This window comes from Gopherus flavomarginatus, chromosome 1 (assembly GCF_025201925.1).
Source record: "Gopherus flavomarginatus isolate rGopFla2 chromosome 1, rGopFla2.mat.asm, whole genome shotgun sequence".
In the NCBI taxonomy this organism is placed as follows: Eukaryota; Metazoa; Chordata; order Testudines; family Testudinidae; genus Gopherus; species Gopherus flavomarginatus.
In genome coordinates, this window is record NC_066617.1 from 99,989,414 (window position 1) to 100,015,203 (window position 25,790).

At 54.7% G+C, this 25,790-nt stretch overlaps 2 protein-coding genes and 1 long non-coding RNA gene across 3 annotated transcripts in view; 2 read left to right on the forward strand and 1 right to left on the reverse strand.

Annotated features, from left to right (window-relative positions):
* The window catches only part of LOC127039197 (uncharacterized), a 100,662-nt gene that overhangs the window by 56,358 nt on the left and 18,514 nt on the right, over window positions 1-25,790 (forward strand). The window lies entirely within an intron of this gene.
* On the reverse strand, window positions 12,981-15,362 carry GALR3 (galanin receptor 3). Its single transcript, XM_050932328.1, has 2 exons — window positions 14,812-15,362; window positions 12,981-13,870 (listed from the first exon to the last, which is right to left on the reverse strand). Exons 1-2 carry the CDS (start codon window positions 15,159-15,161, stop codon window positions 12,988-12,990), a joined length of 1,233 nt encoding a protein of 410 aa, XP_050788285.1. The 5' UTR covers window positions 15,162-15,362; the 3' UTR covers window positions 12,981-12,987.
* LOC127039134 (noggin-like) lies at window positions 21,566-22,923 on the forward strand. Its single transcript, XM_050932376.1, has one exon. It carries the CDS (start codon window positions 21,679-21,681, stop codon window positions 22,486-22,488), a length of 810 nt encoding a protein of 269 aa, XP_050788333.1. The 5' UTR covers window positions 21,566-21,678; the 3' UTR covers window positions 22,489-22,923.

Consider the following 25,790-nt stretch of genomic DNA (forward strand, 5'->3'; position numbering starts at 1 on the left):
CTCAGTGTGCAGCAGCAGTCACAAAAGCAAACAATGTTGGAAATCATTAAGAAAGGGACAGATAATAAGACAGAAAATATCACATTGCCTCTATATAAATCCATGGTACGTGCACGCCTTGAATAGTGTGTGCACATCTGGTCACCTCATCCTAAAAATATATATTGGAATTGGAAAAGGTACAGAGATGGGCAACTAAAATGATCAGGGGTATGAAACAGGAGGAGAGATTAAAATGACTGGGAATTTTCAGCTTAGAAAAGAGACGACTAATGGGGATATGATACAGGTCTACAAAATCTTGACTGGTGCGAAGAAAGTGAATAAGGAAATTTTATTTAATCCTTCACATAACAGAAGAACTAGCAGTCACCCAATGAAATTAATATGCAGCAGGTTTTAAAAAAACAAAAGGAAGTACTTCTTCACACAATATAAAGTCAACCCAGGGAACTCTTTGCCAGGGGATGCTGTGAAAACCAAAACTATAACAGGATTATAAAAAGAACTAGATAAATTCCTGGAGAACAGGTCCACCTGTGGCTATTAGCCAGGATGGGGAGGGATGCAATACCATGCTCTGAGTGTCCCTAGCCTGTTTGCCAGAAGCTGGGAATGGGCAACAGAGGATGGTCACTTGATGATTACCTTTTCTGTTCATTCCCTCTGAAGCACCTGGCCTTGACCACTGTTGTATGGACCATTGGACCATTGGTCTGACCCAGTATGACCATTCTTATGTAAAAATTAATTATAATAATAAAAATGTTTAGTACAGAAATTCCCCAATATAATGACCTCCCAAGATAGCAATAATGTGAGATAACAACATTGGCAAATAATGCATTTTAAAAATCTTGGCTTACTAGGAAACATATTTATATAAGTTTCCATTCCCAGTCACAAATCTAGCATTCTGGAGCAAAGTGACTAAAATATAGTCCAACAAACAAATGTTTATTTAACATTGTCATAAACAGATAGCTAAGGGTTAATGTCTCTTTCACCTGTAAAGGGTTAACAAACAGTGACCTGCAACACCTGATCAAAGGACCAATCAGGAGACAAGACACTTTCAAATCTCGTGTGGAGGGAAGCCTTTGTGTGTGTTTTTGGGTTTGGCTTTGTTCTCTCTGGGTCCTGGACGGGACTAGAGGTGCAACCAGGTTTCTGCTAATCTCCCTACTACAGTCTCTTATCTATTCAGAACAGTAAGTACAAAGGCGGTCATAGTCTTTTAACTTGTTTTTCTTTATTTGCAGATGTGTACTTGCTGGAAGTAGCTTAAATTGTGTTTCTGCTGGAGAAAGCTTCTTTCTATTGTCTATAAGCTAAAAAACCCTGTATATTTACCATCTTGATTACAGAGACAGTTTTTATGTTTTTTCCTTCTTTATTAAAGTTTTACTCTTTTTTTTAGAATCTAATTGATTTTTTGGTTATCTTTTGTAAGACTCCGGGGAAGGGAGTCTGCACTCGCCAGGGAATTGGTGGGAGAAAGGAAAGGGAGGAGGGAAGAAAAACCTGCTCTCTGCGTTTATCTCTGTGTCTCTCTCCGGGAGAGAGGGAAGGGAGGGGAGAAGGGTGGAATCCCTTTGTTTAGATTCACGAAGCTGGAATCTGTCTCTCTCTCCTAGAGTACCCAGGGCGGGGAGAATCTGGGAGGAGGAAAAGAGGTAGAAGGGAAATGGTTTTTTCCCCTCTGTTGTGAGACTCAAGGAATCTGGGTCTTGGGGGTCCCCAGGGAAGGTTTTGGGGGGACCAGAGGTTATCAGACCCTGGAATTCCTGATTGGTGGCAGCGCTACAGAATCTAAACTGGTAATTAAGCTTAGAGGACTTTATGCTAGTACCCATATCCTGGACACTAAGGTCCAGATTTGGGAATTATACTATGACAAACATGCCCCTCACTTTTCCCTCCACTGCACTCCACTCACCGGTGTTGTCCTTGGTCAGTGGAGACTCAGAGTTCAGAGGTGCTTTCACATGAGTACACCACATGAGTACACCTTCCAGGTGGGGGACAAGAAGGCACTTTGCTTGTTCCTCCAGCTGCTCACTGTTCGCTCTGGCCACGTCTGTTTGTTATGCCACCATTCACTCCACCACTCTGTTGCCAATGGCCCTGCACAGTCACCTTCGACTGCCACTTGCCTCTGTGACCTCTGCGAGTTGGTCTCTTGAGGTTCCACCAGCTCTCAGTGATTTCAGCTGAGCTCTCAGTGGGGGAATCTCGCTCGCTGCTAGTGCAGTCTGGGCTGTCTCTTACACAAAAACACTGTACCCACAGGAACACTGTCCCCACAACAGGACTAAGCACTTAGACCTGATTGTCCGTGATTTCAGCTGCAGTGGTCACTTAACAGAACAAAAGATTCTCTATGGAGCCTAATCAGCTCTGTCTTTAAACAGTGGAGAGGGACAGGTCCCCACCCTCTCTCTTGATGTCTTCAAATCATCACAGGCTACAGTTCTACTGCCCTTTACTCATACAATAAGAACAACATTTCATCCCCCATTCCCCCCACATTCAAGTGGTTTGTAACCCAACCCCAGACAAAATCTATCACTTGGCCAAAACAGCTCTGTTTGCTGGATACCTAGGTAGATTAGGTGTGAAGGTAAATATAATCTGGCCCTGAAGCCTTTCCCCGCAGCCCCAGCTCATCACTAGCTGTCAGGGAGAGCTCATTTAGACTTTGCTTACAAATCATCATTTGAAATTATTAGGTTGGCCAACATCACCGAAATGAATGCACTGACATCATAAAAAACAGTTGTATAAGGAAGCAAGGAAGCTAGTCTATGTTCATACTTTTCAAATCTATTACACTTTTTCAGATACACATATTTTATCATACACTGTATAAGCTTTTAAAGTGTGTATTAATGTTTCAGTTTAAATTCAGATTTCCAAACAGTCACTGAATTGGTATGTAACTAGCTCACAAAACTGGGGGGGAGGTGTTGGGGAAATTCAGGGGGGGTGCAGGGAAATCACTGCTCTCGCTCTCGTTTCTTGCATCTGGGCACAAGCAAACAATACCTATTTTTATACAGCTAAATGTAAATATATACAACTAGGAACAAAGAATGCAGGCCATACTTACAGAATGGGGGGGACTCTATCCCGGGAAGCAGTGACTGAAAAAGAGTTGGGGGTTGTGACGGATAAACAGCTGAACACGAGTTCCCTGTGTGATGCTGTGGCCAAGAGGGCTAATGCGAACCTGGGATGCATAAACACGGGAGTCTTGAGTTAGAGTAGAGATGTTATTTTACCTCTATATTTGGCACATATGTGACTGCTGCTGGAATACTGTATCCAGTTCTGGGTCCACAATTCAAGAAGGATGTTGATCATTGGAGAGGGTTCAGAAAAGAAGAACAAGAATGATTAAAGATTTAGAAAGCATGCCTTGTAGTGAAAAACTCAAGGAGCTCAATCTACTTAGCTTAACAAAGGGAAGGTTAAGGGTTGACTTGATGTCCATCTATAAATATCTATGCGCGGAATAAATATTTGATAATGGGCTCTTCAGTCAAGCAGAGAAAGGTGTGACATGATCCAATGGCTGGAAGTTGAAGCTAGCCAAATTCAGCTGGAAATAAGGTATAATTTTTTAATGGTGTGAGTAATTAATCATTGGAACAATTTACCAAGGGTCACGGTGGATTCTCCATCAGTGACCATTTTTAAATCAAGATTGGCTGTTTTTCTAAAAGATCTGCTCTAGAGGAATTATTCTGGGGAATTTTGGGGGACTTATTATTCAGGAGATCAGCTAGATGATCACAATGGTCCCTTCTGGCCTTGGAATTCATGAATCTGTCTTTCCCGTGACTCCCTATTGAATTCCAATGATGCTTTCAGCTCCTTCCTGAAATGCTCAGACCTGCCCCCTACATATAATTATGCAGTATGTGTTGGGTCAATTTTTTCACTCCCAGTTAGTAATCCAGTCTCATCAGAAAGAGGGTCAGGAAGCTCACATAATCCCTGATTGCTCCTCTCCCCCTGTCCCAAATAGAGAAATAATCCCCACTGTGTTAAACGATTGTGGCTGGAACATGGAGAATACGGAAGAACACAGACCAGGCAAAGAAGCTCACCAAGGTTTATTAATCTCACACAGGAGAGAAATCCCAGCAGCTCCTCGAAAGCAATCATCCCCTTTGCCTCAGGCCCTGCAGGTTACATCCCACCCGCACTGTGTTCTCCCCCATGGAGTCAGCACTGAGGGATGTCAGCCACTCTCTTGTCAGGGGCTAGGCAGCACTGTATGAATGGGAGTGGTCCAGCTGACTTAATGAAACATTCCATTGGGACTGCAAGACCAGGTGGGAATGCAGGGGAACAGTTGCAGGAACAAGGGAGGGTTCCAAGGTGACTGCCCTGAGGACAGGGGGCTCATGCAATGGAACAGCTCGAACTTTGGATACAGTACCAGTGGTTATCAAACAAAGGGGCCCATTTCTTAAGACAGATCTTCCCCATGATTCCACCCCACTAACCAATCCTGTTCCCATATCTGTCTTGCGGCCAATCGAGATTTCCATGAAGACAAAGACGCATTAAGACACTATTGAGGAGTAAAGATTAAACTAAACCTGCTTTGCTGCCATGGGTGCAGTTGCTTGCTGTCTTCTCCCCAGAGGCTGCTCAGGACCAAGTCACCTTTTGATGCCTGTAGCCTTGTTTCACCAGCTGACTTTGCAACCTGGTTCAGTCCTCTGGTGTTGACTACTCCTACTGTGGTGTCTTCCACAAATTTGATCATAGTTATAGTTACACCAAAGAAACATCTGACAAAGAAAAAGACATTAAGCCGTGCATATGAGGCAGAGAGTGGCTTGGGGTATGTTAGATTAGCTGGCCAGAAGAGCCTCTGGAAACTAAAAAAACCTCCCAGACTGGCCTATAACCAGCAAATAATATCACTGAGGAGTGACGGATGCTTCATCTTTATGCCAGAAGCCGCTCCACAAAGCCTCTACATGCTTGCAAAGAGAACAGTGCGAGTACTAGAAAGGTAGGGACCCATCCTGCCCTCTACCTTGGCTGGCTGTGGGAGGTAGACACCACCATCCAAAAGATCTTTTCCAATCTGTTACAGAGATCACATCACAGGGCAGGGAAGTGACAGTCCTCCTTATGTCAGGCACTGGCAAGATCGAACCTGAAACACTGCACTGAATTCTGGGAATCACAGTGCCTGTGAGATATTGACAGATTGGATGCAGGTCAGAGAAGGCCTGCAGCGAATGATTTATGAGAGGATATTGAAAGAATTAAATTACATATAGCTTAGCTATACAGCGATCCAGGGGAGCAGAACACAATAGACTCTTAGCTATTTGAATGGTGTAAACACCAAGGAAGGAGGGGGATTATTTAGGGTGGAATAAAGGGGTGTAGCTAGGAATAATGGGATGAATTTGGAAAGGAACCAAAGACAAATATCAGGATACACTGATGGAAAGATGTATTAGCCTTAGGAAGAGTCCCAAGAGAAGTGGTGGAAGCTCCATTGCTTGGGACATGTAAAGCTAGAGTGGACAAAGCACTAGGAAGTGACCCGTAGGGAATAATCCTGCTTTGCCAGGGTGGAGGGAAGAGACCGACTTAATAAACTAACAGCTTTTCCATCTCAAGCTTCTATGAGTCTATCAGCATACGTGGGAGGCTACACTGAGATGTAATAAAAGACGGTTACTCACCGTTGTAACTGTTGTTCTTCGAGATGTGTTGCTCATATCCATTCCAGGTAGGTGTAAGCACCGCGCGTGCACATTTGCCGGAAACTTTTTACCCTAGCAACTCCAGTGGGCCGGCAGGTCGCCCCCTAGAGTGGCGCCACTATGGCACTAGATATATACCCCTGCCGGCCCGCCCGCTCCTCAGTTCCTTCTTGCCGGCTACTCTGACAGTGGGGAAGGAGGGCGGATGTGGAATGGATATGAGCAACACATCTCGAAGAACAACAGTTACAACGGTGAGTAACCGTCTTTTCTTCTTCGAGTGATTGCTCATATCCATTCCAGGTAGGTGATTCCCAAGCCTTACCTAGGCGGTGGGGTCGGAGTGAGAGGTCGCGGCCTGGGGCACTGCAGAGCCAAAGGCCGCATCATCTCTGGACTGCTGAACCAGGGCGTAATGGGAAGCGAATGTGTGGACCGATGACCAGGTCGCCGCCCTACAAATCTCTAGGATTGGGACGCGGGCAAGGAAAGCCAGCGATGATACCTGTGCTCTGGTGGAGTGAGCAGTCACATGGCCCGTCGGGACATGGGCCAGGTTGTAGCAGGTCCTGATGCAGGAGGTAACCCAGGAAGATATCCTCTGGGAGGAAATCGGCAGCCCCTTGACCCGGTACGCTACCGCCACGAATAACTGGGGGGACTTGCGGAATGGTTTGGTCCTGTCCACATAAAATGCTAGCGCCCGACGGACATCTAGCGAGTGGAGCTGTTGCTCCCTGCGGGACGAACGGGGCTTTGGGAAAAAGACTGGGAGGAAGATCTCTTGGTTAACATGGAAAGCTGAGACCACCTTGGGAAGAAAGGCAGGGTGAGGCCTCAGCTGTACCTTGTCTTTATGGAAGACGGTATACGGTGGGTCCACAGTGAGGGCCCTCAGCTCTGACACTCGTCTAGCTGAGGTAATGACCACTAGGAAGGCGGTCTTCCACGAGAGGTAGAGCAGGGAGCAAGTAGCTAATGGCTCGAATGGAGGGCCCATGAGCCGAGTTAGGACCAGGTTGAGGTCCCATGAAGGGGCAGGAGGGCGGATTTGTGGATAGAGCCGCTCCAGTCCCTTCAGGAATCTCACCACCATAGGGTGAGAGAAGACAGAACATCCGTCCACTCCAGGATGAAACGCGGAGATGGCCGCTAGGTGGACCCGGAGGGACGACAACGCCAGACCCTGGGTCTTGAGGGACCAGATGTAGTCTAAAATAGTGGTGACGGGAGTCTCCATAGGGCGAAGACCTTTCTCCGAACACCAGCAGGAGAAACGCTTCCACTTAGCTGAGTAAGTAGCCCTGGTGGAAGGCTTTCTACTGCCCAGGAGAACCTCCCGAACCGGGGTAGAACAGCGTAACTCGGAGCCTGTCAACCACGCAGGAGCCATGCCGTAAGGTGTAGAGATGGAAGGTCTGGGTGACAGAGCCTACCGTGGTCCTGGGTGATCAGGTCCAGATGTAGGGGCAGGGCAACTGGGTTGGCTACTGAGAGGTCCAGCAACATTGGGTACCAATGCTGTCTGGCCCATGCTGGAGCTATGAGAATCACCCGAGCTCTGTCTCTGCGCACCTTGAGGAGAACCCTGTGTATCAGCGGAACGGGAGGGAATGCGTAAAACAGGTGGGTTGTCCATGGGATCAGGAATGCATCTTCTAGAGACCCTGGCTCCCGACCCTGGAAGGAGCAGAATGCTCGACACTTCCTGTTCTGCCTGGATGCGAAGAGGTCCATCCGGGGACGACCCCACCTCTGGAAGAGTGAGAAGGCGACGTCTGGACGGAGGGACCACTCGTGCGAACGGAAGGATCTGCTCAGCCAATCCCCTAGAGTGTTCCGCACTCCCAGGAGACAGGAGGCAGAAAGATGAACCGAATGGGCTATGCAAAACTCCCAGAGGCGCATTGCCTCGAGACACAGGGGAGAGGACCTGGTGCTGCCCTGCTTGTTGATGTAAAACATGGTCATCGTGTTGTCGGTGAACACCGCAACACAACGACCTTGAAGGAGATGGACAAACGCTTGACAAGCAAGACGGACCGCTCTCAACTCTCGTATGTTGATATGGAGGTTGATCCCTTGAGGTGTCCACAAGCCCTGAGTTCTCTGGGCGCCGCAGTGTGCCCCTCAGCCCAGATCTGAGGCGTCCGTAGTCAGGGATGCTGAGGGCTGGGGCGGATGGAACGGGAGCCCCGCACAGACTACGGACTGGTCCAGCCACCACCGAAGGGAGTCCAGTACCCTCTGAGGAACGGTGACAACTGTGTCCAACGAATGTCTGGTCGGCCGGTACTGCGCGATGAGCCAAGATTGAAGAGGCCTCATGCGGAGTCGGGCATATGCCGTCACGAACGTACAGGCTGCCATGTGGCCTAGAAGGGCCAGACATGTTCGTAGAGAGGTCAGCAGGGCCGCCTGCAAGCGCAGAATGATGGCCGACAGCAACTGGAACCTGGGCAAGGGTAGCAAGGCCCTGGCTAGGGTAGAGTCCAGAACGGCCCCAATGAACTCTATCCGCTGCGTGGGGAGCAGGGTAGACTTGTTCACATTGATGACGAGGCCCAAGGCAGCAAAGAGGGTGCTGATCCTGCAGACTTGGTCGCGGACCTGCAGCTCCAATGTGCCTCGGATCAGCCAGTCGTCCAGATAGGGGAAGACGTGAATGCGGCAACGTCGAAGGTGTGCGACGACGACTGCCATGCATTTCGTAAACACCCTCGGGCCGTAGAGAGGCCAAACGGGAGGACCGCAAATTGATAATGTTGGCGGTCGACCACAAAGCGGAGGAAACGTCTGAGCTGGGGGGCAATGGAGATGTGGAAATAAGCATCCTGCATGTCGAGGGCGGCGTACCAGTCTCTGGGATCCAGGGATGGGATGATGGTTCCAAGGGATACCATACGGAACTTCAACTTCACCATATACTTGTTGAGTTCCCGCAGGTCGAGGATGGGCCTGAGGCCGCCCTTGGACTTGGGGATTAGAAAGTAGCGGGAATAAAACCCCTTGCCCTTCTCGTTTTCCGGAACCGCCTCTATGGCTCCCTTGACGAGGAGCGCGTGCACCTCCTGACGGAGGAATTGCTCGTGAGAGGGGTCCCTGAAGAGGGACGGGGATGGTGGGTGGGAAGGGGGCGAAGAAAACTGCAAGTGATAACCGGCCTGCACCGTACGCAAGACCCAACGATCCGATGTTATTCGGGTCCACGCCGGGAGGAAAAACGAAAGACGGTTGGAAAACTGCGGGGAAGGATCCGGAGGGGAAACTGGTACTGCGCCCTCAGGCGCACCTTCAAAATGAAGGCTTAGGTCCTGGAGGGGCCTTGGCGGAGCCTTGGTTCTGCCCCGTTTGTCCACCGGACTGCCTGCGGCGGTTGTTCCTGCCGCGGCGCCTAGAGAGGTCCTGCCGCGGGCGGAACTGAGGGTACGGTCGCCGCTGCTGCTGCTGGTTCTGCTGCCGGAACGGCCTGCGCTGTGTCGCAGGCGTATGCATTCCCAGCAACCGAATTATGACCCTGTTGTCCTTGAGGTCTTTTAGTCTGGGGTCTGTTTTATCGGAAAACAGGCCCTGGCCTTCAAAGGGGAGGTCCTGGATAGTATGTTGGAGCTCCGGTGGAAGGCCAGAGACCTGCAGCCAAGAAATTCGGCACATCGTGAGCCTCGAGGCCAGGGTCCGAGCGTCCGAGTCGGCAGCATCAAGGGAGGCCTGTAGCGATGTCCTTTCTACTTTCTTGCCCTCATCCAGGATGGTGGAAAACTCCTGGCGGGTGTCCTGTGGCAAGAGCTCCGCGAACTTCCCTGCCGCTACCCACAAGTTGAAGGAGTAACGGCTGAGGAGGGCCTGCTGGTTTGAGACCCTGAGCTGTAGCGCCCCCGCCGAATAGACCTTGCGGCCCAGGAGGTCCATTCGTCTCGCCTCCTTCGACTTGGGTGCTGGGGCCTCTTGACCGTGGCACTCCCTGTCGTTCACCGACTGGACCACCAATGAGCAGGGTGTCGGGTGAACGTAGAAGTATTCATAGCCCTTCGAGGGGGCCATGTACTTCCGTTCCACCCCTCGAGCGGTCGGAGGGATGGAGGCCGGTGACTGCCAGATGTTAGCGGCGTTGGCCTGGATTGTTTTTATAAAGGGCAGGGCCACTCTGGTGGGCGCATCGGCGGAGAGGATGCTCACCACCAGGTCCTCAATTTCAGACACCTCCTCCGCTTGCAAGTCCAGGTTCTGTGCTACCCGGCGGAGGAGGTCTTGGTGCGCCCTAAGATAGAGCGGGGGAGGGCTGGAGGACGAGGTACCCGCCACTGCCTCATCCGGAGAAGACGACAAGGAAACCCCCGGCAACAGAGTGTCCACGGGGGGTTCCATGTGGGGCTGCACCTCCGTCTCTGGAGGGAGCTCTGGGTCCCGGTGACTGGACCTGCCGTCTGCTTCCGGGGAGGGAGGGGGTCTAGATACCGTCGCCTCCGGTGGTCTGCGTTCCCCCTTAGGGCGGGGGGTAATGTGTTGCGGACCCTGGGCTTGGCAATACGCCCATGGGGTCCAAAACCCCCACTGTTGAGGCCCTCGCTCTTGTGGTGGAGGGTCCTGGAACAGGGCCGAGTGTCTGTCCTGGCCCATGGCATAGGCGCTGTCAGCTGGGAAGACACCGATGGCTCCCTAGAAGGCCACGGAGGCGCTGAGCCTGATTGGTATGCGTCTCTGTGCGCCAAGTCCGACGCTCCCCTCGGTGCCGAGGGTCAGTGCCGCGACCCACATCGGTGCCGGGATCGGGATCGGAAACGGCGTGATGACCAGTGCCGGGATCCGGATCGGGAGCGATGTCGGTGCCGGGAGCGGGACCGCGACCTTCGATGAGCGCGGTGCCGGGACGGCAGCGGAGACCGGGACCTGCCACCGGCGCGGTGCCGGGAGGTCGACCGGGATCGGGACCTACCACCGGTTCGGTGCCGGGAGGTCGACCGAGGAGCAGAACGTCGAGGTGAACGGCTCCTGGAGTCTCGGTGCCGGCGGTGAGAGGAGCCCGACCGGGACCGTGCAGATGGCGATCGGTGCCGTGAGTACGACCGGTACCGCCTGGGAGAACGGTGCCGGGACTCCGAGTGGCACCCCGAGCGTGAGCGTTCACGCCTCCGGGGTGATCGGTGCCGGGACTCAGGAGACAGCGCTCGAAGCATCGGTTTACCCCTGGAGGTTACCCGTCCCGGGGGTGCCGGCTGAGGCTGCGATGGCTCCGTCATCGCGATCAAGTCCCGTGCCGAGGCAAAGGTCTCCGGCGTAGACGGTACCAGTAGCTCGACCCCTGATCTTAAGGGGGAGCTAGGAGGGGCTGGACTCGACGGACCTTCCGGGCCCGGAGTCGACAGCAGCCTGCAGGCGGTGCCGCGGCCAGGGTAGGTGCCGGGCGCTCCACTCGGGCCTGCCTCGATGGTGTTGCAGATGCCGAGGGACGTGAGTCTGCTCCCGGTGCCGGAGATGGTCGGTGCCGGGGAGTCTTGCCAGTGCCGGCGCGGTCCGGTGCCAGAGTAGAATTGGCCGACTGCGCCGCCGGTGCCGGAGTCAGAGCCGCTTCCATGAGGAGAGCGCGGAGCCTCTGATCTCTCTCCTTCTTCGTGCGAGGCTTAAAGGCCTTGCAAATGCGGCACTTTTAGCTGATGTGCGATTCCCCCAGGCACTTAAGGCACGCGTCGTGGGGATCGCTAGTCGGCATCGGCTTCTTGCATGCTGAGCACTGCTTGAAGCCCGGCGAGCCAGGCATGGGCCCGGTGCCGGGCGCTGGGGAGGGCAACGGGCCACCCGCGAGCGATGTTAAACAACTATATACAAGACTCTAATTAACTACTATACTAACAAACTATCTACGAATTATCTATGAACTATTTACAACTAAGACGACGAACAAGTACAGGAGAGCTAGGGACGTGGAGGACAGCAAGCCGCACTCCACAGTTCCAGCAACCGACACGGCGGTAAGAAGGAACTGAGGAGTGGGCGGGCCGGCAGGGGTATATATCTAGTGCCATAGTGGCGCCACTCTAGGGGGCGACCTGCCGGCCCACTGGAGTTGCTAGGGTAAAAAGTTTCCGGCAAACGTGCACGCACGGCGCGTACACCTACCTGGAATGGATATGAGCAATCACTCGAAGAAGAATACCAGGTTTTCCATTTTTACTTGCTATATAATAAATAATTTTAATAACAGTGATGGTGGTAGAATTAGTATAATAAGCCATTGATATGAGCTGCTGACTTCCTTGCAATTGGGGTTTTGTGCTAGGATTGTAAACAAGGCCCTCTCTGATACAGAGCAGAGTAGCTGGGGGTGGAGGATTTGCACTGGAGCAAGGCCTAAACTTGCTGGGAATTACTAGAGAGGAGAAGACACACAGGTGTGGAACAGAATTCTGCTGACTGGGACATTAGAGACATTGCCCCCGTTTTTCCAGCAATGGAAATTTTGAACTGCCCCATTCTCACATACACACACAGAGATCCTATTCCCATCCCTAGTCCAAACAAAATGACTAACTCTCTTCACACATAGCTACACACACACACATTCTTCCAACCACTCCCCACAGCATCCTGATACCCACACTACAGCCTGTGTTTTCAAACAGGGTACGTTAATTTTGCTCGTCTCAATTTTCCAGTACCCAAGATGCCATGCAAAATTAGTGGGCATTGATGAAAATGTAGGCCTAAATGTGTAGGGGGAATACCCCCTGGGTGATTGTGAGCAATAGACACAGGCACAGGGCTTATCGAGGGTCTAGTTAATCTGGTTAACCTCAAGAGGTAAGTTCAGATCCTTGAACTCCAATGTGTGGGCAATGCCTTATACTAGATCACACAGTTAATTGTATGGCATCATATCATACATGGTAGTAAAACTCCATCCCCTTCTCCTCACCAGAGACTTTCAGTATAGCGCCCAGGGCACTGGGAGTCCAGTCCTTTCCCCAGTGATCATGCTGTGTCTAGTTCTCCATGTCTCTCGTTTTTATGTTAGCATGCTCCTACTTTCTGAATTTCCACTGATGGATTCCACTGCTCCCACAAGAATGGTAGAGACAAATGGGTAGGGGTGGAACAATCATAAAGAAGCCACAGCTGACACTGTTAAGATTAGCCATCACTGCAATGCAATTTCCCAGGGACTACATCGTTCCATCTGCTCGCATACTGAAGGGTGGAAGGGTGACTCCCTCACTGGTTTATGCATTTCTCCTCTTGCTTTATATTATCAGTGGACGATCAGCAGGCCCTGAGGTCTCCCTGGTGAGGTCACAGCCAGTGGATTGCCAGTTGTTACCGAACTTTCTTCAGCCAGCAGTCTTCTCTGAGCAGAGACAGTGGCATCCTGTAGCTGATGAGTCCATGCCTCAGGGAGATGGGTGTCTTCAGCGTCTTTCCGCAGCGGGCCCTGACAGCACCTGGCATTTTCCTCCTGGATCTGGGTGACCTCGGTGTTACCTCCATACACACCAGCAGCATTGCTGGCCACATTGGTTACGTGGACTTTATTGCCAGCTCTCTTCTTCTTCCTGCTCTTGTTCTGAAAGAGGAGGCAAGTGAAGACTTGCTTGAACTTCTTGCGGAAATGCTTGGAGATGAGGGCATAGATGATGGGGTTGAGGCAGGAGTTGGCATACGATAGGCAATGGGAGGCCAGGCGGCAGGCGTAGGTGGCTCGGTTGAAGGGGAAGTAGCCAAACCAAAAGCAAAGGATGACCAGGTGGTGGGGCAGCCAGCAGAGGCAGAAGATTATGGCCACAGCCACAATCATCTTGGTGACCTTGCGCTTGGCCTTACGGGACTCTGAGATTCTCTCGATGGGGTCTAGGGAGGTCCACAGGAACTTGATGGTCCTGGCATAGGCCAAGCTCACAACAACCACGGGCAGGAGGTACCCAAACACAAAGGTGAGGATGTCCAGGATCTTCCGGCGTTGGTCCTCCCAGATGGGAACACAGATGGGCAGCCCGTGGTAGTGGACAATCTGGTAGTAGCTGAGGTAGGGCCCTGCAAAAAGCAGTGACAGGGTCCAGATCACTATGATGGCAACCGCTGCATTCCGGGAGGTCCGGAGATCCCGGGATTTCAGTGGGTAACGAATGGCCAGGTATCTGCAGGAGGGATGGGTGAGGTGGGGTTTAAACAGCAAAACAAATGAGTCAGCAAAGGAACTTCACTGTCACTGCCCTGCTATTCCATGCAGCCCCCTCCCAGGTGCTGTCTCCAGTGAGGCCTCTCATCTTCCCTCCTCCACCCCTTGGAAGGGAGGATTAAGCAGAACCCTCTGGGCAATTTGATCTTTCTTTCTTCCACCACCCAAGCATTCTTCCCCCCAATCCCTCCTCCACCCAATAGACTCTGCTCCTCCTCAGCCAGCCACGGGAGAGATTCTAGTTTCCTCACTGGCACCCTGCTGCATTGGGCATGGGGGACTGATGGGTTTGGAGAGCAGAAATCCAGCCTCAATCCACTCCTGTCTGGAAGAACAAACCAACCTCTCCCCAACGAGGAAGAGGAAGGGCTGGGTAAGCAGACTGTTGGAGAGCTTGTTTTGGGTGCTGAGAGGAGGAGATGAGGAGCAACAGAGAAGAGAGGGAAGAGAGGAAAGGGAAATGAGGGAGAGGGATAAGGAGAGAGGTTTATGGGGGGAAGGGAGAATGGAGGGAGCTGGGAGGGGAAATCTGTGGGTTGGCTGAGAAGGGAGATTTGTGGAATGAGTCAAGGTAGGGGATGGAGGTGGAAGGTGAGGGAGCTCTGTGGAATGGGTCAGGGTGGATCTGCTAGGATTGTGGTTGAGGGTAACAGCACATGCATGGCCCTGTGCAACAGCCTGCCACTGGATCAGAAATGGATAGCAGTGACAAGTGACCACACACAGGGGATCAAACCCCAGACACAGTGAGTGACCCTGTCCTGGGTGGGTTGTGCCTGTTCCTGACAGACACAGGTGGGGTCTGCCTTTCTCCTACACTTACCTCGCCATGCCAATCCAGTCTCTTGAACTGAAGCGAGAGACGCAAAGCGTGAGTGGGGACGGGTTGGTGAGGCTCACCTGTCAACAGAGACGGCTGCCAGGGTGAAGCTGCTGGCGTACATGGTGAGGTAGATGAGGAAGTGCACAGCCTTGCAGGCAAAGGGGCCAAAGAGCCACCCGTCCAGTGTGTAGATGGTGGCTTGGAAAGGGACGCAGCAGATGATAAAGCAGAGGTCTGCCATGGCCAGGTTGAGGATGAACAGGTTGGTGGTGTTGTACTTCACCTGGCCATTGCGCAGCAGCACAGCCAGCACCAGCCCATTCCCCACTGTGCCCAGGAGGAAGATGAGGAAGAAGACCACTGGCACGATGATGCCCGCAGCACGCACCTCCAGGCTGTTGGAGGAGGCATTCCAGCTCTCCAGCATCTCCCCATCAGACAGTGGGCCTGGCAAAGGAAGAGAAAAACAGCAGGTTCTCTGTGTCCACTGTGCATCTCCAGTGCGTCCGTTGGGTGTCAGCAGCACAAGAATGCCTCTCAGTGGAGAACACAGCAGCTACTATCAGCCCTGCTCCTACTGAATCCGCCCAGCTGGAGCTCCGCCTTTGTGGCCCCTTTGTGGTGTCTTAGCAAGGCAAACTCATTAGTCTCTCAGTGAGAGGCTCTAGTGTGCATCTTGGCTATGCTAGTGTAAAGGAGCGGTGGTGGCTTTAGGCCTATAAAGCTGCATAGATCCCTGCCCTTCCAGGGTATCACTTCACACTTCCTGGTTCCCTGTCCGTGATCCCGTTTGAGTCTGGTGCTCAAGGGCTATGGCATGGGGTGAATTTCATAACAGCTCTTCCTACCCCCCCTTAGAAAGCAGTACTTTGGCTCCATCTCCTAGCTTGGATGAGGGAGGGTCTCCAGGAGTCACAGAGCCTCTCTTTGAGGCGAGAGGGATTTGTTACAGCCTGAGGGGATCACAGGCAGGAAGGAGACTGGGGATGTTGTGGATACAGGGAGGTGGGGCTTGAACCTGAGTGGGGCGGGAGCTGTCTCTTCACATAGGGCCCCACAAAACCAAGGGCCAGTTCTGGCCAGAGCAAACACATGCACAGTGAAACCCCAGTGAGGTGACTGAGGGACAGTGGCACTTGGGGTGAGACTGCAGTATATTTGCTGGGCGCTAGGAGTCGAAACCTGGCTTGCTGTCACATCAGAGAACAGCGGTGGGTTATAGCCTTTGACACCCTGCTAAACTAAGAACAAGGCCTTTCGCTGATGCCTTTGTAGCCCCTGAGGTCCAATCTCACATGAGACGTCAGCATCCAATAAGCTGATTTAACGATGACATCAAGAGATGCAGAGTCCCTTCATCAACTGTGACATAATTGGCTGGACTTCTATTGGGATCAGCCAATCAGGATTTGCTTGGCTTTAGGTCATCGCTAAATCCAAGACATCTTCCTGTACCAGCCAACACTGCATGGGTGCAAGTACCAATGGTGACACCGGCCTCTGGTGGGGGAGGCCTCTGCCACGCACCACTTGACCCTCTTTACTCCATTACATTCCCAAAGCCATTAAACCTCTTGGGATTTCTTGTTTTAGTGAGTTTTAATCTCAGCTTTCCTTTGACAGGGGATAAGCAGAGGCCCCCAGGGAAGGAGGAGGAAGCCCTTGGGGGTGGGGAGAGGGACCATGCACCTTCTATCCCCACAGCATCACCTAACCAGCTCTGATAGCAGGGAGGTCTCCTAGGCTGAGAGGTTCTAACATCTAATTTGAAAGTGACACAGTCAGCCCTACCTTACAAGAGCAAACCAGCATGCATGGCCCCAGCGCCCCTCCAGCCCAGCTCCCTCTGCTCTGTCCCACACCAAAAAGAGGTTAGCACTCTCTCTTTCAACCCAGCGTTCCCGCTGTTCTATACAGGGGTGGGGCCAGCACCTAGAGATCACTTGGTGTCCCACACCAGGGGATGGCTGCCTCTTGCCATGTTTGAAGTAATAATAGATCCGGGGATGAATCAGAAAAATGACCAGTTTTGTATGAGCAGAGGCAGTTTTGTCCAGTGGACGCAGCCCAGGCCTGGGCATCAGGAGACCTGGATTCTACTCTTGTCTCTGTGACAGGGCCGGCTCCAGGGTTTTTGCTGCCCCAAGCAGCAAAAAAAAAAAAAAAAAAAAAAAGCGTGATCAGCTCTACTACTGCCGCTTCAGTCTTCAGCGGCAATTCGGCAGCTGGTCCTTTCGGCGGCTGGTCCTTTGCTTCGAGAGGGACCCGCCGCCAAATTGCTGCCGCAGAGCCGGACATGCTGCTCCTCTCCGTTGGCTGCCCCAAGCACCTGCTTGCTGGGCTGGTGCCTGGAGCCGGCCCTGCTCTGTGACCTCAAGCAAGTCACTGTCCCACTCTGCACCCATTTCTCTTCCTCCCACCCTTTGTCTGGCCTGTCAGTTTAGATTGTGAGCTATCTGGGGCAGGGACTGTTTCTCTCTGTTTATATAGCACCTAGCAGAATGGGGCCCTGGTCTCGGCTGGCTCCTAGGCACTACCATCAGACAAAGTAATAATCATTAAGAGGCTAAGTTCAACTACATGAGCAGGGAACTGGAGCATTCTGGTTAATTCCAGGACTTCGTGCACACAATGGCTTCAATCAGAGCACTGCGTGACAGCGCACGTCACCAATGAGACACAAGCATCGTAACCTATATTAGATGATCTTATTATTATTATTACTACAGCAGCAGAATAAATTGTCATTGGCTGATCAGTAATCGTAAGGGAAGGACACTGTTACCGAGCAACATCTGATCAACTATTTATGGGTGCTATGAGCCCCTGGAGTCTCTTCTGTCTTACTTCAGCAGGGACCAGGGCTTTCCCTCTCATTCATAGAACTTCACTCCAGCAGGTTGTCTCTGCCCTCCTGGCTCTCGAGGGGCTGACTCTGTATCTCTAGGCCACAAGGGGGTAGGCCTGTCTCCACAGCTCTCCCGCCCAGCGTCCTCTCTTTCTCATGTGGAGAGACCTGTTCCCATAGCTCTGACCCATGAGTAAACTTTGCACCACATGGAGAAACCTGTCCCCATACATCTCTCCCCCTTGAATCTTCTCTGCCCTACACAGAGAGATCTGTCCCCATAGCTCTTCAGAAACCCCTCTATCCACTATGCTCATAGATTCCTCCCCACCCCAGAGTCCCCTCTGCCCCACACGGAATGAGCTGTCCCCATAGGTCTTCCTCCCCTGAATCTCCTCTGCCCCAAACAGAGAAACCTGTCCCTATAGCTCTCAGAATCCCCTCTGTTCCACATGGAGAAATCTGTCCCCACAGCTTTCCCTCCCAGATTCCCCTCTGGCCCCCACAGAGAGATCTGTCCCTATAGATCTTCCCCCCAGCATCCCCTCTGCCCCACGCGGACACCTGTTCCCCCAGCTCACCACTCTCAGCATCCCCTTTGCCCCACACTGACACCTGGCCTCCCAGCTCCCCACCCCCAGCATCCCCTCTGCCCCACACTGACACCTGTCCTCCCAGCTCCCCACCCCCAGCATCCCCTTTGCCCCACACTGACACCTGTCCTCCCAGCTCCCCACCCCCAGCATCCCCTCTGCCCCACACTGACACCTGTCCTCCCAGCTCCCCACCCCCAGCATCCCCTCTGCCCCACACTGACACCTGTCCTCCCAGCTCCCCACCCCCAGCAGCCCCTCTGCCCCACACTGACACCTGTCCTCCCAGCTCCCCACCCCCAGCATCCCGTCTGCCCCACACTGACACCTGTCCTCCCAGCTCCCCACCCCCAGCATCCCCTCTGCCCCACACTGACACTTGTCCTCCCAGCTCCCCACCCCCAGCATCCCCTCTGCCCCACACTGACACCTGTCCTCCCAGCTCCCCACCCCCAGCATCCCGTCTGCCCCACACTGACACCTGGCCTCCCAGCTCCCCATGCCCAGCATCCCGTCTGCCCCACACTGACACCTGGCCTCCCAGCTCCCCACCCCCAGCATCTCGTCTGCCCCACACTGACACCTGTCCTCCCAGCTCCCCACCCCCAGCATCCCCTCTGCCCCACATGGACACCTGTTCCCCCAGCTCCCCACCCCCAGCATCCCCTCTGCCCCACACTGACACCTGTCCTCCCAGCTCCCCACCCCCAGCAGCCCCTCTGCCCCACACTGACACCTGTCCTCCCAGCTCCCCGTCCCCAGCATCACCTCTGCCCCACACTGACACCTGTCCCCACAGCTCTCCCCCCAGCATCCCCTCTGCCCCACACTGACACCTATCCTCCCAGCTCCCCACCCCCAGCATCCACTCTGCCCCACACTGACACCTGTCCTCCCAGCTCCCCACCCCCAGCATCCCCTCTGCCCCACACTGACACCTGTCCTCCCAGCTCCCCACCCCCAGCAGCCCCTCTGCACCACATGCACATCTGTTCCCCCAGCTCCCCGTCCCCAGCATCCCCTCTGCCCCACACTGACACCTGTCCCCACGGCTCTCCCCCCCAGCATCCCCTCTGCCCCACACTGACACCTGTCCTCCCAGCTCCCCACCCCCAGCATCCACTCTGCCCCACATTGACACCTGTCCTCCCAGCTCCCCACCCCCAGCATCCCCTCTGCCCCACACTGACACCTGTCCTCCCAGCTCCCCACCCCCAGCAGCCCCTCTGCCCCACACTGACACCTGTCCTCCCAGCTCCCCACCCCCAGCATCCCCTCTGCCCCACACGGACCTGTCCCCCGGAGCCGCACGGCAGCGGACGGGCTCTGTAGCTCTCCCCGTCGAGGCCCCGGGCTCTGGCAGCCGGGGGGAGCGAGCGCGCTGCCTCCGCCAGCCCTGCCCGGCTCGGGGCGCTGCGATCCCGATCCCGATCCCGCTCCCTCCCCACGGCCCAGAGGGACCCGGAGTTTGCCCGAGCTGCGCCTCTCCCACGTGGCGCGGGGCCCCCCGGCTCCCTCCTTCCCGGCGCTCCGCCGCGCTGCTCCGCTCTCCCAGTTAACCCCTGCGCGCCCGGCCCCGCCAGGGGTCCCCGCCCCATGCAAAGGCCGGAAGCTGCCTCGGCACAGGAGGCTGGTGGCTCACAAGGGCCAGGGCAGAAATCCTCCCGGAGCCCGCAGCTCTGCGGAGACTCACTGCCCTGGCCCGGCCCGGCCCCGCCCAGCCGATCTACCCCCGGGCCCTGCACCCCGCCCTCGGGTACCGAGACTGAGCGCCCCCAGGCCAGCACCCGTCCCAGGAGCCCCGGGCACAGCCCAGCTCCCCACTCGGCCCCAATGGCCCCAGGGGAGGCCAGAGCTGCAGCACGGGTCACCTCTGCAGCTCAGCTGCCCCAGCAGGGGGCGCTGGGAGTCCTCTGTGGGACACCGCGGGTGGGGGACACGCCGCAGGCAGCCAGACACAGTGGGGCTAGTGTTGGACGCTGGGACACCTGGGGAGGGGAGGTGTTGGGGTGGCACTGGAGCGAGGGGGCGCAGGCAGAGCCAGTTGTGATCCCTGCGGCGACACTAACACACAGGCCAAAGTGCAAAGGGCATCGTGAGCCCAGCTCAGCCATGGCGCTATCCCATCAGAGGGAATGGGGGTGTGCGAGGACTCCAGCCCCCTGGGGCCTGCGGCTGGGTAGGTTAGTTAAACACACAGGCTTAAACTCTAAAGCAGCAAGGGAGGGAGATGAAGGGCCCCAAAGCCTGTGTCTGGCTGACCCCAGTACTCCTGTCGCCATGAGAACAGGCCACTTGGAGGCAAGTGGCCTTGTCAAGGCACAGGTCAAGTGGGGAGTTCCTGGCTCCCCTGCTCCCCAAGGGATTTTAGATGAGACGGATCCAAAGTCTCTCAATCGCGGCTTCTCCCCATCCCACTGTGGAACACACAATCGCTGCTGGGAGAGGCACGTGCCAGGGAGGATGAGCAACTAACTCTTGCCGCCCCCCATCCACTTCTCTCCCTTCGCCAAGGGTTCAGTCCTATACTTTAGTGCTGGACTAATGGATGCAGCGCAGCTTCATAGAGGAGGGAGCTTTCCCAGGTGGCTGGGATGCAGTGCTTAACTTGTGGCAGGGCTGAGCCCCAGCACCTCTGGGCTTACCGCGTCAGTTATTAAAATTAAAAAACTGCTTGATCCCCAGCACCTATTTGCTTGAGCCCTGGCACCTGTTTCATTACAAATTAAGCAGTGCTGGGATCAGTCCTGCATAGAGGCAAGCAGCCATTCAAATTCACTCTGCATGGCTAGCGGTCCTACACTCACGCACCCCTTGGAGCTGCCTGCTCTGGTAACTCTGCTCAACAGGGCTTAGCCATGAGATTTCCCCCAACACCCAGCAACAGATGGTGCCTCCAGCAGCATCTCCCTACACCCTCAGCAGCACCCATCACACCTCTACAACCAACAGCACGTCTACAACCTCAGCCACACCCTGCCACAGCCCCACTTTCTCAGCAACCCCCATTGTCCCTCCTTGCCAAGCAGGACATAGTGCACCCCAACGGGCAGGAACATCTTTACAACCCCACTTATTCCCCCCCCCCCGCCACCAAGCAGCTTCTCTACACTGCCAGCAGCACCTATGGGACCAGCAGCATCCACAAAACCATGCAACCCCAGCAGCACCTACTGTTGCTCTACAGTCAGCAAAACTCACTCTAATCCTACCCCCCCGGCACCACTCGTACTCCTGCAGCTGCACCCACTGCACTTGGCATCACCCACTGCCTCTACACCCACTCATCCATTTTGTGTGTGTGTGTGTCCCTGTGAATAGCTGGTTGTGTCTCTGTGACAACAGCAGTGTCTGGTATCAGACTCTGTAACTAGGGGAAAGGGGAAGGATTTCTCTCAGCCAAAGGGATCCACTGATAACCAGAGAGGTAGAGGGAGGGAACTCAGAGTGCCAGCCTGCAGCAAGACACACACAAGGGGAGCCCTGAAGGAGCTGCACCCATCATGGAGATGGCCAGAGCAGGTTTAATTTGCCTGTTGCTGCTGGGGAGCTGGGCCCAGGGGCCTCTTCCCTCTGGATCATCTCTCCTCTCCCAGGATGGAGACCTTCCCCTAAGTGAGGACCATCTGCTGCCTGAGAAGATCAGTGAGACCACCTCACCCAATCCTGACATCCACCTCATCCGGAGCAAGCCATCTGCCCATGTGAGGCCATATAGCCTGTCCCGCTCTCCCAGTGACTACCACTACTCCCCCAAGCCTAAGCATCTCAGGGCCCCTCGGTTGTTGAAGCTGCTGGGCCCCTCCTACGACCCCTTCTGGATGTCCCCGCAGGATCCACGAAGCCGCAACACCAGCCTGGAGCAGCTGGGCACCCTGAGACAGGACTTGGCTGATGGCACCAACCGTTACCGGAAGAAGCTGCTGCAGGAGGCTGAAAATGTGGAGCTCCCTGTCCTGCTGCCCCCTGAGGAGGGGATGGCCAGCAACCTAAGCCAAGCTGTCGCCCACCGCCTCCGTCAGTGGCTGGTGGACAGCGCCACCTGCCACCTGACCTCATCCTGGGTGGATCTGGGGCCTGTCTTCTGGCCACGTTGGGTTCGCCACACAGAGTGTGACACCTCCCACACTGGCTGCTCCTGGCCTCCTGGCATGACCTGCCGTCCTGCCCAGTTCACCCACATCAAGCTCCTGGTCTGGCACTGCTGGATAAGCAAGGACCCAGCCATAGACACGGGCAGGACTCTCCAGCAATGCACCTGGAGGCAGATCCCCTACCCAGTAGTGTCTGCTTGCAAGTGCTCCTGTCGGTAATAGGACAGTGAGGGGCAGGGGACTCTTCCCCCACTGGAGGGGTGGGGTCACGGGTGCATTGCCACCTCGGTGCTCCTTCAGGGGTTTGCTATCATGTTGCAGCAGTTTGAAATCACCTGCGCAGCCAAGGCTCGAGAGGCTGAGTGAAGGATGGCATGATCCCACCCACGTTCCCTGCTGCAGATAGAGCTGGGAGTCCTCTCCAGATGTTCTCATCTCCACCTGGACCAGCAAGATATCACAGAGAGATACTCATCTGATCTCTCCACCCACTACAGCCAGGATCCAGCATCCTCCTGGTGGAAGTCCTGAGGCTGTGGAAAGCTGGGGATCCCTAGAAAATTACAGAAGAGGGGGAGTCAGAACTTGAGCTCCCCTCCCATATCCAAGGGAATAAAGCTAGAAACAGAGTGCCATGGGAACTGGGGGCACCAATAGTCATCTCAGGTTTAGATTCATAATTCTACGGCTTTGGGATCCATGGGGGGAATGTGCTACCGAAATCCTGGCGACGATTATTACCAAAAGGAAGCCCTGCTGTGTGTGTGCAGAAATAAAGATACAGAATAAGAACTTGTAGGAGTCTGTGGGGTTTAATATATAAATGGAGCCAAACTGATCCCTTTGCTATCCACAGTTGCTTGGCTACGTGGCACAGTCTGCTGGGCCTTTGCTTATGGGTCATAGGTTCGAATCCCCACTTCAGGACATTGGCTTGTCCCCAGCGCTACCACAGCAGGGTAGTCCCAAAGGGAAGGAAGTGCTGTGCTGCTCTGTTAAACCAAGGTCCCCGACCCCTGGTGCTGGAGGGTTCCCTGTAGTGGCAGAGCAGGCCAGTGCTGGGTCAGGAGGAGGTGGGTTCTGTACTATGGGCCTGAAACAGCCCACTGCAATCATGGGAGCCTTCCCATTAAGCTTACTAGGCACTGTCGCGGACTCTCGGCAGTGGGGTCACTTCTGCTCCCTCTGTCCCCTATCCCTTAGGCAGAGGCAAGGTGGCCAGTGCCAGGAGGAAGGGCAGTGGTTAGCTGTTTACACAGGGAGGCCTTGTGCCTGCCTGTTGTTTGAGCGATTTATCTGCTGTGAAGGACTTGGGACAGGGTCGGCTCCGTTTCCTGACACAGCCCAAACAAATGAACCCAAAGTGGGCCTGTGCTTCTCATCTCCGGGCCTGCAGCAGCCTCCGCGGCTACCTTGATTCAAGCCCTGCTCTCCCTCAGGGCTTGGTCTGTGTCTACTGACCTATACCAATTACAGTGAAATGCTTGCCTGCAGCTCAGTACTTCTCTGTGTAGAGCAGAGTTAATGGGGCTCTGGAAAAGACGGTTACTCACCTTTGTAACTGTTGTTCTTCGAGATGTGTTGCTCACATCCATTCCAGTTAGGTGTGCGCGCCGCGCGTGCACGTTCGTCGGAAACTTTTTACCCTAGCAACTCCAGTGGGCCGGCAGGTCGCCCCCTGGAGTGGCGCCGCCATGGCGCCCAATATATATCCCTGCCGGCCCACCCGCTCCTCAGTTCCTTCTTGCCGGCGACTCCGACAGTGGGGAAGGAGGGCGGGTGTGGAATGGATGTGAGCAACACATCTCGAAGAACAACAGTTACAAAGGTGAGTAACCGTCTTTTCTTCTTCGAGTGATTGCTCACATCCATTCCAGTTAGGTGAATCCCAAGCCATACCTAGGCGGTGGGGTCGGAGTGAGAAGTCGCGGCATGGAGCACAGCAGATCCGAAGGCCGCATCCTCTCTAGACTGCTGGACCAGGGCGTAGTGGGACGCGAAGGTGTGGACCGATGACCAGGTCGCTGCCCGACAGATTTCCTGGATGGGCACACGGGCGAGGGAAAGCCAGCGACGACGCCTGCGCCCTGGTAGAATGCGCAGTCACACGGCCCGTAGGGACGTGGGCCAAGTCATAGCAGGTCCTGATGCAGGACGTTACCCAAGAGGATAACCTCTGGGAGGAGATAGGAAGCCCTTTCATGCGGTCCGCTACTGCCACGAAAAGCTGGGGGGATTTGCGGAAGGGCTTGGTCCTCTCCACGTAGAACGCGAGAGCCCTACGGACATCAAGCGAGTGGAGCTGCTGCTCCCTGCCTGAGGAGTGAGGTTTCGGGAAAAAAACCGGGAGGAATATCTCTTGGTTGACGTGGAAGGCTGAGACCACCTTGGGGAGAAAAGCAGGGTGTGGTCTCAGCTGCACCTTGTCCTTGTGGAAGACCGTGTATGGGGGGTCTACCACAAGAGCCCGGAGTTCCGACACCCGTCTAGCTGAGGTGATAGCTACTAGAAAGGCCGTCTTCCAAGAGAGATAAAGCAGGGAGCAAGTAGCTAACGGCTCAAAGGGGGCCCCCATGAGTCGGGACAACACCAGGTTAAGATCCCAGGTTGGAGCAGGGGGACGGACGTTAGGGTATAAACGTTCCAGCCCCTTAAGGAATCTAGACACCGTCGGGTGGGAAAAAACAGAGTGACCATCCGCACCCGGGTGAAAGGTGGAGATAGCCGCTAGGTGGACTCGTAACGACGATATGGCCAGACCTTGCCCTTTGAGGGACCAAATGTAGTCTAAGATGTTGGCTACTGAAACTTCCATAGGGCGGAGATTTCTCTCCACGCACCAATAGGAGAAGCGCTTCCATTTGGCCAAATATGTCGCCCTTGTGGACGGCTTTCTGCTGCCCAAGAGCACCTCCCTCACCGGCGTGGAACAGCGCAGCTCAGAGCCAGTCAGCCACGCAGGAGCCACGCCGCTAGGTGCAGCGACTGCAGGTCCGGGTGACAGAGGGTCCCGTGCTCCTGGGTAATCAGGTCCGGATGAAGGGGCAGGGGAACTGGGTCGGCTATGGCCAGGTCCAGCAGCATGGGGTACCAGTGCTGTCTGGGCCACGCCGGGGCTACCATGATCACATGAGCCCTGTCCCTGCGCACCTTCAGAAGGACCCTGTGGACCAACGGGAATGGGGGAAATGCATAGTACAGGTGGGTCGACCACTGGATGAGGAAGGCATCCGCTATCGACCCGGGTTCCCTGCCCTGAAAGGAGCAGAACGCTTGGCACTTCCTGTTCCCCTTGGCCGCGAAGAGGTCCACCCGGGGATAACCCCACCTCCGGAAGATGGAGAGGGCGACGTCTGGGCGAAGGGACCACTCGTGTGACAGGAAGGATCTGCTCAATCGATCCGCCAGCGTGTTCCGTACTCCGGGGAGGAAGGAAGCCATGAGGTGAATGGAGTGGGCTACACAAAAGTCCCAGAGTCGTATCGCCTCGTGGCACAGGGAGGAGGATCTGGTGCCGCCCT